At 40.5% G+C, this 16,032-nt stretch overlaps 1 protein-coding gene across 2 annotated transcripts in view; it reads left to right on the top strand.

Moving 5' to 3' along the window:
* Positions 1 to 15,772, top strand: part of RETREG1 (reticulophagy regulator 1) — a 168,552-nt gene extending 152,780 nt beyond the window's left edge. For both annotated transcript variants that reach the window (XM_055422244.2, XM_088827638.1), the window contains 6 exons: positions 4,919 to 5,045; positions 7,397 to 7,481; positions 10,118 to 10,255; positions 11,192 to 11,256; positions 11,498 to 11,624; positions 13,476 to 15,772. In XM_055422244.2, coding sequence (XP_055278219.2) covers positions 4,919 to 5,045; positions 7,397 to 7,481; positions 10,118 to 10,255; positions 11,192 to 11,256; positions 11,498 to 11,624; positions 13,476 to 13,969 — 1,036 coding nt within the window. In that variant the 3' untranslated portion in view covers positions 13,970 to 15,772. The remainder of the gene's footprint in view (positions 1 to 4,918; positions 5,046 to 7,396; positions 7,482 to 10,117; positions 10,256 to 11,191; positions 11,257 to 11,497; positions 11,625 to 13,475) is intronic.
* Positions 15,773 to 16,032: the final 260 nt, after the last annotated feature.

Below are 16,032 nucleotides of genomic sequence, written 5' to 3'. Positions count from 1 at the left end.
TTCAAATATATTATGTAACTGAATTACCTAAATAGAACTGTGATGATGTCAGTTACTGGTAGACTATATATAATGGAAGACAATGGAAATGTATGGCCCACTGGTCCTCAGGATTAGCCACTGGACAATTGGAAAGTATTATGAAATTCCCAGAAAGTAACTCTGCCAGGTGCATCTTTTATTTAGAGTGTACATGTAGAGTGACATCTCTTCTTGGCCCTTGAATTCCGATTTTATTCTTAAATCATATTTCCATTAAATTTTATTCAGGACAATCTATACAGTTATTTTTATCTCATTTATACTCTTTCCAAAACCCATTTGGTTAGATGATATTTTCATGATTTACACAATCATTTCTGTTTGTGATTTTTACAGTAATGCAGGTATCATTAGAATAGTTCAGTTCAGTTGTGTCTGACTCTTTGTGACCCCATGAATCGCAGCACGCCAGGCCTCCCTGTCCATCACCAACTCCTGGAGTTCACTTAAACTCATGTCCATTGAGTCGGTGATGCCATCCAGCCATCTCATCCTCTGTTGTTCCCTTCTCCTCCTGCCCCCAATCCCTCCCAGCATCAGAGTCTTTTCCAATGAGTTAACTCTTCGCATAAGGTGGCCAAAGTATTGGAGTTTCAGCTTTAGCATCAGTTCTTCCCATGAACACCCAGGACTGATCTCCTTTAGAATGGACTGGTTGGATCTCCATGCAGTCCAAGGGACTCTCAAGAGTCTTTTCCAACACCACAGTTCAAAGGCATCAATTCTTTGGAGCTCAGCTTTCTTCACAGTCCAACTCTCACATTCATACATGACCATGGGAAAAACCATAGCCTTGGCTAGACGGACCTTTGTTGGCAAAGTAATGTCTCTGCTTTTGAATATGCTATCTAGGTTGGTCATAACTTTCCTTCCAAGGAGTAAGCGTCTTTTAATTTCATGGCTACAATCACCATCTGCAGTGATATTGGAGCCCCCCCAAAATAAAGTCTGACACTGCTTCCACTGTTTTTCCATCTATTTCCCATGAAGTGATGGGACCAGATGCCATGATCTTAGTTTTCTGAATGTTGAGCTTTAAGCCAACTTTTTCACTCTCCTCTTTCACTTTAATCAAGAGGTTCTTTAGTTCCTCAATTCGGACTTAAATTGAAGAAAGTAGGGAAAACCACTAGACCATTCAGGTATGACCTAAATAAAATCCCTTATGATTATACAGTGGAAGTGAGAAATAGATTTAAGGGACTAGATCTGATAGACAGAGTGCCTGATGAACTATGGCTGGAGGTTTGTGACACTGTATAGGAGACAGGGACCAAGACCATCCCCATGGAAAAGAAATGCAAAAAACAAAATGGCTGTCTGAGGAGGCTTTACAAGTAGCTGTGAAAAGAAGAGAAGCGTAAAAACAAAGGAGAAAAGTAAAGATAAGGCATTTAAAAAGATTTTTTGGTAAGCCTCAAGTATTTAGTTCCCCAAATAGAGATTGAATCCTGGCCATGACAATGAAAGCACTAGAGTCCTAACCACTAGCCCATGACCGAACTCTCTAAGGGGATTTTATTAAAAATAAAGATAAGTAACCAGTGGGATTTATTGTCCCAAAGTACTGTTATAGGAGGTAACATTTGTATTTTGACTATAAGATGTGAAGTGGGATATACTCATGTAAGAATGTTACTTATTTAATTAAAAGAATGATTATACATTTAAGCATCAAAAATCACGCAAATGGTGACTGCAACCACAAAATTAAAAGATGCTTGCTCCTTGGAAGAAAAGCTATGACAAATCTAGACAGCGTATTAAAAAACAGACATTACTTTGCCAACAAAGGTCCATATAGTCAAAGCTATGCTTTTTCCGGTAGTCATGTATGGATATGAGATTCGGACCATAAAGAAGGCTGAACACTGAAGAACTGATGCTTTTGAACTGTGGTGTTGTCGAAGACTCTTTTGAGAGTCCCTTGGACTGCAAGGAGATCAAACCAATCAATCCTAAAGGAGATCAGTCGTGGATATTCATTAGAAGTACTGATGGTGAAGTTGAAGCTCCAATCCTTTGGCTACCTGATGTGAAGAGCCGACTCACTAGAAAAGCCCCTGATGCTGGGAAATATTGAAGGCAGGAGGAGAAGGGGACGACAGAGGATGAGACGGTTGGTTGGCATCACTGACTCTATGGACATGAGTTTGAGCAAGCTCCAGGAGATGGAGAAGGACAGGGAAGCCTGGCCATGCTGCAGTCCATGGGGTGGCAAAGTGTCGGACACGACTGAGCGACTGAAAAGCGACAATAATCAAGAAGTTTTAAATCAAGGGCGTGCATGTGTACATGTATATAGCTTTAAGAACAGTAATATCGATGCATCGTTCTTGTGTATCCAGCACTTAAGATATATAACATAAGGATATTCAAGAATTGCCATCTTAAGTCTTATTCTTTACAAACTCTCATCTGCGGTAAGTGCTCTCCTGAATTTTGTTTTTTTCTGTTTTTAACGTTTCCTTGCTTAAAGAACCGTTAGCTTAATGTGATTTTGAGCTTTATAAAAGTGAAATTATGCTGTGTGTATTCTTCTGTGATTTTTTTCCCCTCAGTATTACGATCCCGAGGTTCATGTACAAACATGGAACCTGTGTTCCTTCATTTCCATTCCGTCTTTCATTTCTGAACACAGCTCACTTTATTTGTTCATTATCCTAATGGAAGTATATCTTAAATCTGCTTCAAAATACAAAATGTTCACTCATTCCATTGTAATCATTAAAATAATAATAATCAAATTAGTTCCATTATGTTTTTTCATAGTTTTTTTTTTTAGAATTATATTTGCCAGTCAGTTTAACCAAATGCTCATATACTACCTACTATGCCTAGAGAGTAGAAATTACATCTTTATTTATTAGGTTGGCCATTTATTTATTAGGTTTTTCCATAAGATGTTAGCCCAAATGAACTTTTTGGCCAACCCAGTATGTCATGCACTGAGCCAAATGCAGAGGAGCCTACCCTTGGCAATTTGTTAACAAGCCAGTTTGTTGTAGAATGGAAGCCATAGGTTAGTAGCCAGTTCAGTTTTTACTCCCCTGTACAAAATCGTTTCCCATTAAGTTGGTACACTGGCAAGGTTTTGTTACAGATGGTGACCTCCTAGCCATGCACTTACTGTTTCTTTTAATAGGTCTGGAATCATTCAGAGGATATGCAGACCTAGTACTCGATTTGGTCACCAGTGTCAACAGGCTTGCTCAGTGAGTCACGAGTGGGTAGAGTTCATGAATACACAAACTGATAGCTGAATGTCCCCAAAGTTCATTTTTTACAATAGTTGGGAAGTCATTTGGCAGATGTCTACCTCATGGAGTAGCATCAGCCTGAACACTGGAGGCTCAGTGACTGTCTGCAGAGTTTTGATTGAGAGCAAAGAGGAAGGACAAGATTTTTTCTTCTTTTTTTTGCTTTTTTAATGCTGTTGAACTCACTTAAATTAGCTTAAAATTTATACTAAAAAGGGAAATTGTATTGCTTATAGTTGTCATGGTGTTGATTTGAAAATTTATTAAAATGAAACAGTTTCTGGATAGTTGAGCATCTAAGGGCCAAAGTGGCTTTGATTTGTTGTGGGGCTGAGTTGAAGGCAGGAGGAGAAGGGGACGACAGGGGATGAGAGGGTTGGATGGCATCACAGACTCGATGGACGTGAGTTTGAGCGAGCTCCAGGAGTTGGTGGTGGACAGGGAGGCCTGGCGTGCTCCGTCGCAGAGTCAGATGCGACTGAACGGCTGAACTGAAAGGGAAAGGGCATGGAAGTGTTAGTCGCTCGTCGCGTCCGACTCTCTGCGACCCATGGAATGTAATCCTCCAGGCAAGAATACTGGAATGGGTTGCCATTCCCTTCTCCAGGGGATCTTCCCCACCTAGGGATCGAACCTGGGTCTCCTGCCCTGCAGGCAGACTCTTTACCGTCTGAGCCACCAGGGCTACTGGAGTCCAATCTAGAGATCAGTCTCACTCTGGCACCCTTGCAGTCACAGTTCAGAGGACATTTCACTAACAGTGTGTCCTCTACTGGACACATTTGTTTAAAATTATCTATGAAATGATTGAATTTGGGGGCCCTTGGTAGATCTTGTTTGATATATTTATGTGATAAGGTAGGATTTTAAGAATGGCATTTGAACTTAATGGCTTTGTAAGAAATGCCCAGTGTCTGCATGTCTCCCTCCTGGGCTAAATCCTTGGATGCAGGGGAACGACCAACATGAAGGGCCAACAATAAATTGTACATACATGGATTCAGTGAAGCGTTGTGCAAGGATCAAGAGTGTTCTGAAAATGCAATATTGGTGTTGATGCTGAGGATGATAAGGTTTATGCCAAGGTTTCTTTCAAGGTGCTGTGGCTTCTGTATCCTTAAGGTTTCAAACATTACTAAGAATCTCACAAGGTCTCTTCCTATCATCCCAGCTCCCTGCAGTGTTATTCTCTGCTTCCCTCTGCTGTAGCCACACCAGCTCAATGGTGCTTCAGCTCCATCTCACACCAGGGCCTCTTGCACACGCTGTACACTGTTTTGTCTGGAACCCTTCCTAGCCCTTATAGGAAATAGTGCAAATCCAGATCGTACTGTAAAAGTGACATCTTCAAAGATGCCCCAGAGCCTCCACTCTATGCTTTTCCTTTGTTGTGACCAGATAATCATGGAGTTCCGTGCTGGCCTTGGCCTATGAACTTCCTTGGACAGATATCTGACTTGTTCATCTCTGAATTTATGTGGCTTTTCCAGAGAGTATAGTCATTAGAAGATGCTCAGTGAATATCTGCTGAAGCAGTGACTGAAGCTTCACTGCTGAAGCAGTGAGTAAATTACCCAAAGTTCAGTTAAAAGTTTTGTTTTCTTTTCTCTCTTTAGCTGGGAAGTTATCAATTCTAAAGCGGATGAAAGACCCGGGTTCAGCCACTGTCTTGCAGAGTCATGGATGAATTTCAGCATATTTCTTCAAGAAATGTCTGTGTTTAAACAGCAGAGCCCTGGCAAGGCAAGTTTTCCAGGGAAGGAGAATGATGTGTGTGCTTTAAGATGTGCAATAAACTTGGAAACAAATGAATTAACCTATTTCATCAGCTTGTAAGAGTTCTCCAACTCTGAATGTAACATACTAGGAACTGTGCCATTAAAACTGATATTAGCAAGGTCTGGAAATGTTAGTGTGTTAGCACTAGAAAGTCCTCAACCTTATAATTTAGTTGGAATTGGATTTCTATTTTATCAATATCTGTGTAGCTTATTAGCTAAAATAAAATGAATGATGATTTGCCTTCTCACTCAGTCAGACCAAAGATAAAAATGTGTTAGGGGCTCTGTGACAAGCTAGAGGGGTGGAATGGGACAGGAGGTGGGAGGAACGTTCAAGAGGGAGGGGACATATGTATACCTATGGCTGATTCACGTTAATGTATGGCAGAAACCAACACGACATTGTAAAGCAATTATCATTTAATTAATTAATTAATTAAAGAATTTCAGTTTATGTTCATCTAGACTGGTTCTCAAGTCACAGGGAGATAGAATGAACACAGAGCCCTTTGAGGATGCTTTTGGAGGTAACTGAAACTCACTTTCAGTCTAAAAAGTGAAGATTCTTGTATGATTTACTTAAGAAAGGAAACCTTTGGCAGAAACATCCATAGTGATCGTATGAATGGAATGAGTATTTTTCCAATGAAGATGGAAACCCATGAGGAGCAGAGTCAAGAGTGGTTTGAAGGGGCTGCATGGAGAAATGCACACTGTAGTGGTTCTATGTGTAGAAGTAGTTCCCGCTGTATCCTGACACCACGGGTGAGGTCCAGAGCCGTCAGTAGACCCTCCCCTTCCAGGGCTGTAGTCAGGTTTTGTTGAACGTCCACCTGTCATTGGAAGGAAGGACCTAGGAATGTCCTCATTTAAAATCCCTCTCTTACAGGAAATCTAACCTTCAATGAAGAGTAGAACTATACTTGGACACATTTTGAGCAAACTAACATTACAGCATTATATATGGATAAATCATTTTACTCACTGAAGGCAATTTTTAGAATAGATACCAATATGGTGGCGGGGGTGGAGTAAGTCATGCTGTTGTTACTTTTTTTTACTGAGATGATTAAACACATTGTCAGAAGATTCTGAACTTAAACTTTTGCATTGGGTTACACTAATGTGCCCCAAGTCAGTTAGCCTAAGATGATGATGCTCTTAATACAGATTTAGTGGATAATATGAAATCCCTTTGCAAAACTGAATTCTGTATATAGTACTGCTTTTATTTGTACTTTTAATGTTTATGGTCTTTCCCCTTCCATTTTGCAAATAGAGCTCCATATTCTTCAAGGACCCCTGATACTTGAGAAACAGCTCTTAATTTTGTTCCCACAGTTTCATCTGTCTTCCTTTTGATTAGTGAATTTGTTAACCCTGTGCCAGGAATGAAAAATCAAAATTAATCTGAATTTTAGACCCCCTTCCTGTTTCTCTTTATCAGTTATTGATCAGAATTATATATACTGTCCTCATGACTTATTTTGAAATTCACTTAATGAATTTTCTTGGCTTATCAGTGAAATTTAGTACCATAATTTAAAGCAAAGGAATAAGATAGTTTAAAGAATAGAGTATGGGAAAGAAGTGAAGACTTTATGGGACAATTTTTCTGTCTTGATGTTTTAATTTCCTAAAACAACCGAGATTCTTTTGGCCACAACTGACAGAAAGAAAATAACTGAATTTTGCCGTAGGAATTTAGTTTCACTCGTCATTGGTTTCCAGGTGACCTAGGAGTGGAGTTGGTTTGAGGAGCAGGTGATTAGAAAGGAGGATAGTAATGGCCAGTAGATTTATCCTACAATCTACTGGTAATCTACAATCACAATTGCTTACCAGCTGGGTAAATTACTGTTATGTTTATGTAAATACCTCTAATTTCTCTAACATGTTTTGCTGGATTTGTGGATTTCCATGGACTTACAGATGTAGTTTGAACTTACAGATTTCATTCCTGGGCTGCATTGTTTTCAGAGAGTGGACATGAGTAAAAGTTTCCAGGCACATACTACTCTTCAGGTCTCTTGCATCTAGTAATGTAGCCACAGGCATGATTAATGGGAGATGTTCTCTGTGCCAGCGATTAACTTCTGGAACCTTCAAAATGATTATTATTTAATGTGAAAGTGGATTAAGGCTCGTTGAACACAGCAGTCAATAGATCTAGGTGCAGAGAACACTGTTTGAAGAACGTTTGCCATAACATGATAGATGACAAATAGATCAATAACTGTGTGTGCATCCTGTGCTCTGAAGTGTCTTGGTGTTATGAGCGAGTGAGTAACTGTCCCGTTCTGTTACTTCTAGTTTTGTCTCCTGGTCTGCAGCGTGTGCACCTTTTTTACCATCTTGGGAAGTTACATTCCTGGGGTTATACTCAGCTATCTACTGTGTAAGTATGTAGAACATTCAGCTAATTGATTCAACACATAACATGTTATTTAATGGTCTATAAGAACTTCTATAGCATAGAAGAGTGGGTCTGAGTTCTTGATTATGAAGCAAGTTGACTATTTAGTTTTCTGCTCTTCAAAGTTTCTCCTTTTTCTAGAGACATGTTGCTTTTCCACAATTGTACAAATCACTGTCAAAAAACAAGGTTGTAAGCGACTCATTTTAAGTTACGTGAATAAAACAATAAAGTTATATGCTCCACCCCCCAAAACACATTAATTCCTTTGCCATTGTGCATGATTGGCAGCTCAAATGTAATTAAAGGCACAATGAGGGTGTCCCTGGTGGCTTCGTGGTGAAGAATCCCCCTGCCAAAAGCAGGAAACATGGATTTGATCCCTGGTCTGGGAAGATGCCGCATGCCTTGGAGCAGCTGAGCCCATGCACCACAACTATTGAGCCTGTGTTCTGGAGCCCGGGAGCTACAGCTACTGAGCCCCACGTGCTCCAGCTACTGAAGCCCGCACACCCTGCAGGCTGTGCTCGACAACAAGGGACGCCACAGCAATGAGAAGCCCTTGCACAGCAAGTAGAGAGGAGCCCCTGCTCGCCCCAACTGGAGAGAAGCTCACGCAGCAATGAAGACCCAACACAGCCAAAAATAATAAATAAATAAAATTACTTAAAAAAAAAAATAGCACAATGAGACACCATTACACCCCCACCAAAGTGGTGGAAATTTAAACTACTGACTATATCAAGTATTAGGCAGGATATGGAATAATTAGAGTTCTCATGCACTCTTGGTGGATCGGTAAAATGGCGCAGCCTCTCTGGATAACAATTTGGCAGTTTTTCAAAACACGACTCTATGACCCAGCCATTTCAAAGCAAGGTATTTATTTACCCAAGAGAAATGAAAGCATACACCTTCACAAAGACTTGTCCACAGATGTTCATAGAGGCTTTATCTGTAGTCTACTCACTCCAGTATTCTAGCCTGGAACATTCCATGGACTGTATAGTCCATGGGGTTGCAAAGAGTCGGACACGACTGAGCAACTTTCACTTTATCTGTAGTAGCCGAAATCAGAAGATAATTCGTATGTCCATCAACAGATAAGTGGGTAAACAAATTGTGATATATCCATACAGTGGATTACTACTCAACACTAAAAAATTGATATATGCAATAATCTGGATAAATATAAAAGTAATTATGTGAGTGGGAGAAGCCAGGTTAAAAAACAGACTACACACTGTATGACTCCATATATATATAACTCACAGTAATCTTTAGTGACGACGCCCATACATGATTCTCTGGGGATGAGGTGAGTGGAGTGGGGAAAGGCAGGAGAGGTAGGGCTAAGAGAAACAGGAGGAAACTTTAGAGGCTGGCAGTTATGTTCATTATTTGTCATAGTGATTATCTCTTAGTTATATGCATGTGTCAAAACTTTTCAAACTGTACACTTTAAATGAATGCAGTTTATCGTATATCAACTATAACTCCAAAGTGCTGTAAAGAAGTTGTGACTTCATGCTTTTTCTGAAAAAATGTGACATTCTGGCCCTGCCACCTTTTTAGATGGGGCAACAACTCTCCACTAAACTAACCTTCTTATTTCCCTATTTTTCTTGCATCAGCCTTTACATTTTACATATACCTCCTCAGCTTCTAAAGATATTTGAATTTACAACTCCTATTTCAAAAAGGTAAATGGGTATGTGTCCTAACAACTGCAAAGAAATAAACATGAGGGTATACTGTTGATTAGGGCATACTGTGTTGATCTTCTTTTCTTTTCATATTCTTAAAGCCCAGTACAAAAGGCAGATGAAGTGAAGGTCGCTCAGTCAAGTCCGACTCTTTGCAACCCCATAGACTGTATAGTTCATGGAATTCTCCAGGCCAGAATACTAGAGTGGGTAGCCTTCCCCTTCTCCAGGGGATCTTCTCAACCCAGGGATCGAACCGAGGTCATCCTCATTGCAGGCAGATTCTTTACCAACTGAGCCACAAGGGAAGGCAGATGGTCAGAGCTCAAATTCATTCTCCCAAGTAGAACTCATGTGGAATGTTTCAGCCCTTGAGCTGCCTTGTTTAAGAGAGAAAGGAGAAGAGAACCAGGGAAAGAGTGTCTAAATACGGGCCAGGCATTATTCAGATGGTCTGTATTCATCTCAGTTATTCTCCACAGCAACCCCCAGAGATGGTGGTGTTATCCTAATATGACTGATGAGAGGCTAATGGGTAGTGATAACTTTTCTATGGAGAAATGTCATTTAACAAATAAGTAGAGTTGATATTTTCATCCAGGACTGTTGTGTGAGAACTATGTAACCTTTGTATGAACTTTGAGTGTAAGAGGGTTGAGTGGATGGAGTTATCTAACTTCAAGTCTTTGAGAACAGTGACTGTGGGTGTGTGTATGTGTGTGTGTGTATGGGAGAAAATGTTTTCATTACAAGGGGAAGAATGAAATTATGAACTTATTTCACAGAGGCATTTCTCCAAGGGAAAAAACCCCAGTTTGTCAGTAAAGGAACGGAAATAATTTTGTGCAATACTAATAGGTAGTTAGAAAGCAGGGTCATTTCCTCTAACCCCTCTTCCTGCCTATCTTTCAGTGCTGTGTGCGTTTTTGTGTCCACTGTTCAAGTGTAATGATATTGGACAAAAGATATACAGCAAAATCAAGTCATTTCTCCTGAAACTAGATTTTGGAATCAGAGAATATATTAACCAGAAGAAACGTGAGCGATCTGGTAGGTAACATTTGGATTTTAGATTCCACACCTGAAATGAGGCATTGCTGGCTCTTTATTATGAAATCACTTTGAATGCATTTTAGGGTGTTTTAGCCATTAACTACATATTATTTCAGAAGCAGATCCCACCCCCAACAAAGTAACATAGCTTTTTCCTACTTAGGCTTTTATTATTCTTTTCTCACACATACAATAAACTGACTTTTTAATCCAAACTATCAGGAGAAAGAGAAAAGGCTTCGGAGGTCTATATTTGCTATTTATTGTTTACTTTCTCTACATTGTTTTCTTTTGGGGTTTAGTTCAGTTCAGTCGCTCAGTCGTGTCCGACTCTCCGCGACCCCATGAATCACAGCACGCCAGGCCTCCCTGTCCATCACCAACTCCTGGAGTTCACTCAAACTCATGTCCATCAAGTCGGTGATGCCATCCATAGGTGCTTGCAAATAACAAATGACACAGATAAGGCAGAGAGTGGGAGCCATGGAAGAGGGGAAGGAAAGGAAAATAGAGGGAAGGCCAGCACAGTCCTCTTTCACATTTTAACTGGGCCTCTGACCTTATAGATTCTCAACTAGAGCAAGCACCAGAAGTATCTCGAGAGTGTCTTAAAGTTTAGATTACACGGCTTCCCTTAGAGTATCTGATTGAGTTGGTCTGGGGAAGGGCCTGGGAATTTGTATTTCTAAAAGATTCCCAGTGCTGCTGTTACTGCTGTGGTCCAGGGGCCACAATGTGAGAGCCACTGATATGGACTGTTTCCCTCAGAAACCAAACACTTGCAAATGTGTGAAGCTCGTTATGTGCAAACATTTAATTTTGTGGAGGCATTGGATCATATGAGGATTGTGGGATCAGGATATATAATGGATAAAATACACTCTGTCTGAGCTGGCCAGGAAACTGAAAGCTTCCAAATTTTTTTCTCAACAGAAGCAGATAAAGAAAAAAGTCACAAGGATGACAGTGAATTAGACTTTTCAGCTCTTTGTCCTAAGGTATTTTTTGTTCAATTTTCAATTCGTCCCTGTGTGGTTTGCCTGTCAATGTATCTACTTGTACCAAAACTGGAATGATTTTCTTAATACAACTTCTCCTATTTCTCTAAGATGATTGAACTATTAAAAGGAAAGTACTCATCTGGTTCTTACCATTCTGACATTTTTGGTGTTAGTTGGATTTTTAGAAAGACCTCCCATAGAAGTTTGAAATGTGTCACCGGCATTTATATTAATACAGATTAGCCTCACCACTGCTGCCAAAGAATTGTCTGTGTCTGACACCGATGTGTCTGAGATCTCCTGGACGGACAATGGGACCTTCAACCTCTCAGAAGGATACACTCCACAGACAGACACTTCTGACGGTATGCTCACCCCTGTAGATGCGCTGAGTGTTATTTTGAGTCCATGCAAACGTATTTAACTGTGTCAGCTTCTGACTGGATAAAGTGTGCTACATCTATGCAATGGAATATCACTGGGCTATAGAAACACTGACGCTTGCTATAATATAGATAAAACTTGAACATGAAGGGCAGGAAGCCAAACACACAAGTCCACGCATTATGTGACTCCATTTATATGAAATGTCCAAAACAGACAAATCCATGTGGAAGGAAATTAGATGAGTGACTGCCAGGGGCTGGGGGAAGAGGGACTGGTGGGTGACTGGTAATTAATATGTACAGCCTTGTGAATGTACCAAAGACCACTTAACTGTACACTTTAAAAGGGTAAATTTTATAGGATATGAATTGTATCTCAAAAATCTATTATTTAAGAGTGTGAGAAAAACATCTAAGCCAGTCAATGTCCAATTCTGCCTTTATTTTGAAAACAAATAATTGACAATGAAGAAAATTCTGGAATATCTGGTGGCATTATTTATAGCAGCAATGGGAAATGGTGAGACACACACACGCTCAGTCGTGTCCAACGCCTTGTGACCCCGTGGAATCAGGCAAGAATACTGGAGTGGATAGGCATTCCCATCTCCAGGGGATCCTCCCAACCCAAGGATCGAACCCAGGTCTCCTGCATGGCAGGCAGATTCTTTACTATCTGAGTCACCAAGAAAGACCACAGCTGTGGGAAAGAGGAAGAGAAGAGCTAATCCCATGCATCCAGGGCCAGCTCTCATTAAGAGGGACTGAACCTTAGGGGACAGGTTTCCTGAATCAAAAGCTTACTCCAGGGTTGCTCATATTCTTCTTCCAAGTTAGTTAAGAAAAAAAAAAAGCTTTCTTCTTTTTTATAATTAGGTTAAGTACAATTTAAAATAAAATTTGAGACAACTCTTGTGCAATAACTTTTGCTAGTCTCATTGGATTATTTCAAGTCATTTTAACCATATACTGAAAATATAAGCAATTATAATGAAGGATTATGAATAAATTATTTTACACATGTCTTTACAGGCAAGAACACACTTCCTTTTTCTAGAGGAAGGAAGAAGGCTGTGTGATGTTGAAATAATACAGGTTGGGAAATTGGGAAGCCCAAGTGTAGCCTTGCCTTTGTCATTAACTTACTATATGGCCTTGCACAGGTGGCATAATTTCTGTGGATCTCAATTTCCTCATCTATAAAGTGTATTAGAACAAGAGGCTCACTGAAATCCTCTCAAGCTCTACAAGCTGTAAACATCTGCAAGACCAGGATAACAAACCCTTTGATCTTAAGCATCCTGTCTCAGGGGCTTCCCTGGTGGCTCAGATGGTAAAGAATCTGCCTGCAATGCAGGAGACCTGGATTTGATCCTTGGGTCGGGAAGATCCCGCTTGGACAAGGAAATAGCAGTCCACTCTGGTATTCTTAAGTGAAAGTTGCTCAGTCTTGTCCAACTCTTTGCGACCCCATGGACCATGCGGTGAGGCCTGGGTTGGATCCCTGGGTTGGGAAGATCCCCTGGAGGGTTCTTCTGGAGTAGGCTGGTTCCCCTGGAGTAGGCTGCCCTACTCACTTCAGTATTTTGGCCTGGAGAATTCCATGGACTGTATACAGTCCGTGGGGTTGCAAAGAGTTGGACAAGTCAGCGCCTTTCACTTTCACTTCCACTGCCTGGGAGATCCCATGGACAGAGGAGCCTGATGAGTTTGCCAAAGAGTCGGACGTGACTTAAAGACTAAACAACAGCTTCATCAGTTAAAAGTTGAATCATTAAAAAAAAAATTATTATGGTGCTTAAGCCTCAACTTGTATTCTGCATTTTACAGATCTTGACCGGCCTAGTGAGGAAGTTTTCTCTCGAGACCTTTCAGATTTTCCATCACTAGAAAATGGCACAGGAACAAACGATGAAGATGAATTGAGCCTTGGCCTGCCCACTGAGCTCAAGAGAAAAAAGGAGCAGTTGGACAGCGGTCCCAGACGGAACACAGAGAAGAAGTCAGCAGCTGGTCTCACCCTTCCTCTGAGCAGTGACCAGACCCTGCACCTGATGAGCAACCTGGCTGGGGACGTCATCACGGCTGCGGTGACCGCGGCGGTCAAAGACCAGTTAGCAGGAGTGCACCAAGCGCTATCTCAGGCTGCTCCCAGCCTGGGGGAGGATACAGACACGGAGGAGGGCGATGACTTTGAACTCCTGGACCAGTCAGAGCTTGATCAAATTGAGAGTGAATTGGGACTGTCGCAAGACCAGGAAGCAGAAGCCCAGCAAAATAAGAAGTCTTCAGGTTTCCTTTCAAATCTGCTCGGAGGCCATTAGTCTGGGAATCAGCTTATGACAGAGCACAAACTACCAAAAAAATTTCAAACAAGCAAAAAAAAAAAAAAATCAAATCTTTTCAAACTGAGCTTTACTGATTACTTTAGAAATTTTTTGGTCTTTCCCCCTCCTTCTGCAGTGAATTCATTGGATATATGTCAGCTGACACTGATAGATTGATATTTCTCATAGTTATTTTTATGTAATGAGCATGGAAATGAACTTTATATATATGTATACACACACACACACACACACACACACACCGTGTTGTTGGAGTTGAATACTAGAGGTTGTTTTAAAAGTAAAATGAAAACACCCAATTATTGAGATCCTCCCATAAGTATTCCTTACATTTTCTTCACAGTTTTTCAAGCATGCAAAAACAGTTTATTGTAACTCACCGAAATATTAACAATTGTGAGCACATGCTATATTGGCTCCTCGTGCCTAATACTTCAGTTCAGTTCAGTCGCTTAGTCGTGTCCGACTCTTTGCGACCCCATGAATCACAGCACGCCAGGCCTCCCTGTCCATCACCAACTCAGTTAAAAATTTTTGAAAAAAGACAAAAAAAGACAAAAATTATCAAAGTCACTTTGGTTGAAAGACTTGGGAGATACTATTAAAATCAATTTCCTAGGATACTTTTTTTGAAAATATATTTACGGTGGATAGGCTGATACATTTCCATGTTATTTCTGCAGCTGTAGACTTTAGGCTTCCTTATAAATGGCATGCTCCATTGACTGCCAGCTCGAGTCTTGGCAATGGGTGATATTAGCGCGTAGAAAGCAAGTACTTGGATATCACATATCTACGTGGTTTTGATGTAAACAGAGATAGGCTGCGATTTGTTGTTTCAGTTATCATGTATTTGTGATAAAGATATTGTGAGTGCAGATCTATTCTGCCTGCTCAGAACTAGGTTCAACCCTCATCTTTCATATTATGGAAAACGTCTCTTAAAATAGTTCCTGGTATGTTCTATGAGTGATGTGTTCATCCACTGTAGAGAAACAAGAACTGTTTTCATAGTCTGACTCCCCGGCAGGAGAGAAACTTGCTTGGCTTTCAAGTGTATTTATTTGCCATTGAAGTCAAAACCTGTAATCTGTTTCTTCTTAGGAAGCTAGAATATATATTTCTTTTACTTTAACATTTTAGATCACTTATAAATCATCAAATTCGACTTAGGTTTTCAACAAAGGACTAAAGAGCAGAAATCAAGCTAATTCTGTTTGTGCGATAGAAACTTTTGATAGTGTCGAGGGACCATGCCAGCAGCTACCAACCATCTCTTCAATCTTCAGGTAGAGGTGGCATTTCGACAGACACACACAGATATCTGAGCCCCTCAGAAAGGAAGGAAAATCCAAGAATACAGGAAATCTGCGGTCCCCTCTCTTTACTTCATCCCTTCCCTTCTGGGTCTAAAGAGTGATGGTACATCACCTGACATTTTAATGCAGCCTCTCATATTTATTTTTTCTTTCTGAGTTATTAAAGCATCGAGACTAAATTTTGCCAAATGTTAAAGGGAGGGAAGTGACTGAAGACTCTGACCGCCTGCTTTTCGTGATTGACGAGGCTTCCATGTCATTAGTGCTTCATGACTGTGTTTGATGTCCTTTATCGATACAAAAGTGAGCCTGTGCCTTCATCATCTTGCCCATTTCGGTACAAATGAAAACCTGCTGTTAGATCTATGAGCTGTGTGGGTTTGCGAGGAATATCCCTGACCTCTGCTACAGCAAGAGTTTCTGGACATGAAGAAAAATACAGTCACGTATTTATAAAATAGCTTGTTACCAGGTTTCTTTTTTCATGTGTATGTTTTCTTCATTGGAAAAAATACTCTTGGCCATGAAGTCAGAAAGTTTAAAGGTCTTTTCAGTTTCTTCTATGAGGAGAAAAATAAGTTAAATAAGTCAAATAATTAAAGAATGTGTTACAAGCTTCAGTCAGTTCAGTTCAGTCACTCAGTCGTGTCCGACTCTTTGCGACCGCATGGGCTGAAGCTTACAAGCTTACAAGGAGATAAACTCAAGATTTGATGGTAT

Source organism: Moschus berezovskii, chromosome 18 (genome assembly GCF_049115385.1).
Source record: "Moschus berezovskii isolate FMDL1 chromosome 18, NW_MosBer_1.0, whole genome shotgun sequence".
Classification (NCBI taxonomy): domain Eukaryota; kingdom Metazoa; phylum Chordata; class Mammalia; order Artiodactyla; family Moschidae; genus Moschus; species Moschus berezovskii.
This window is presented reverse-complemented; position numbering and strand designations above follow the sequence as displayed.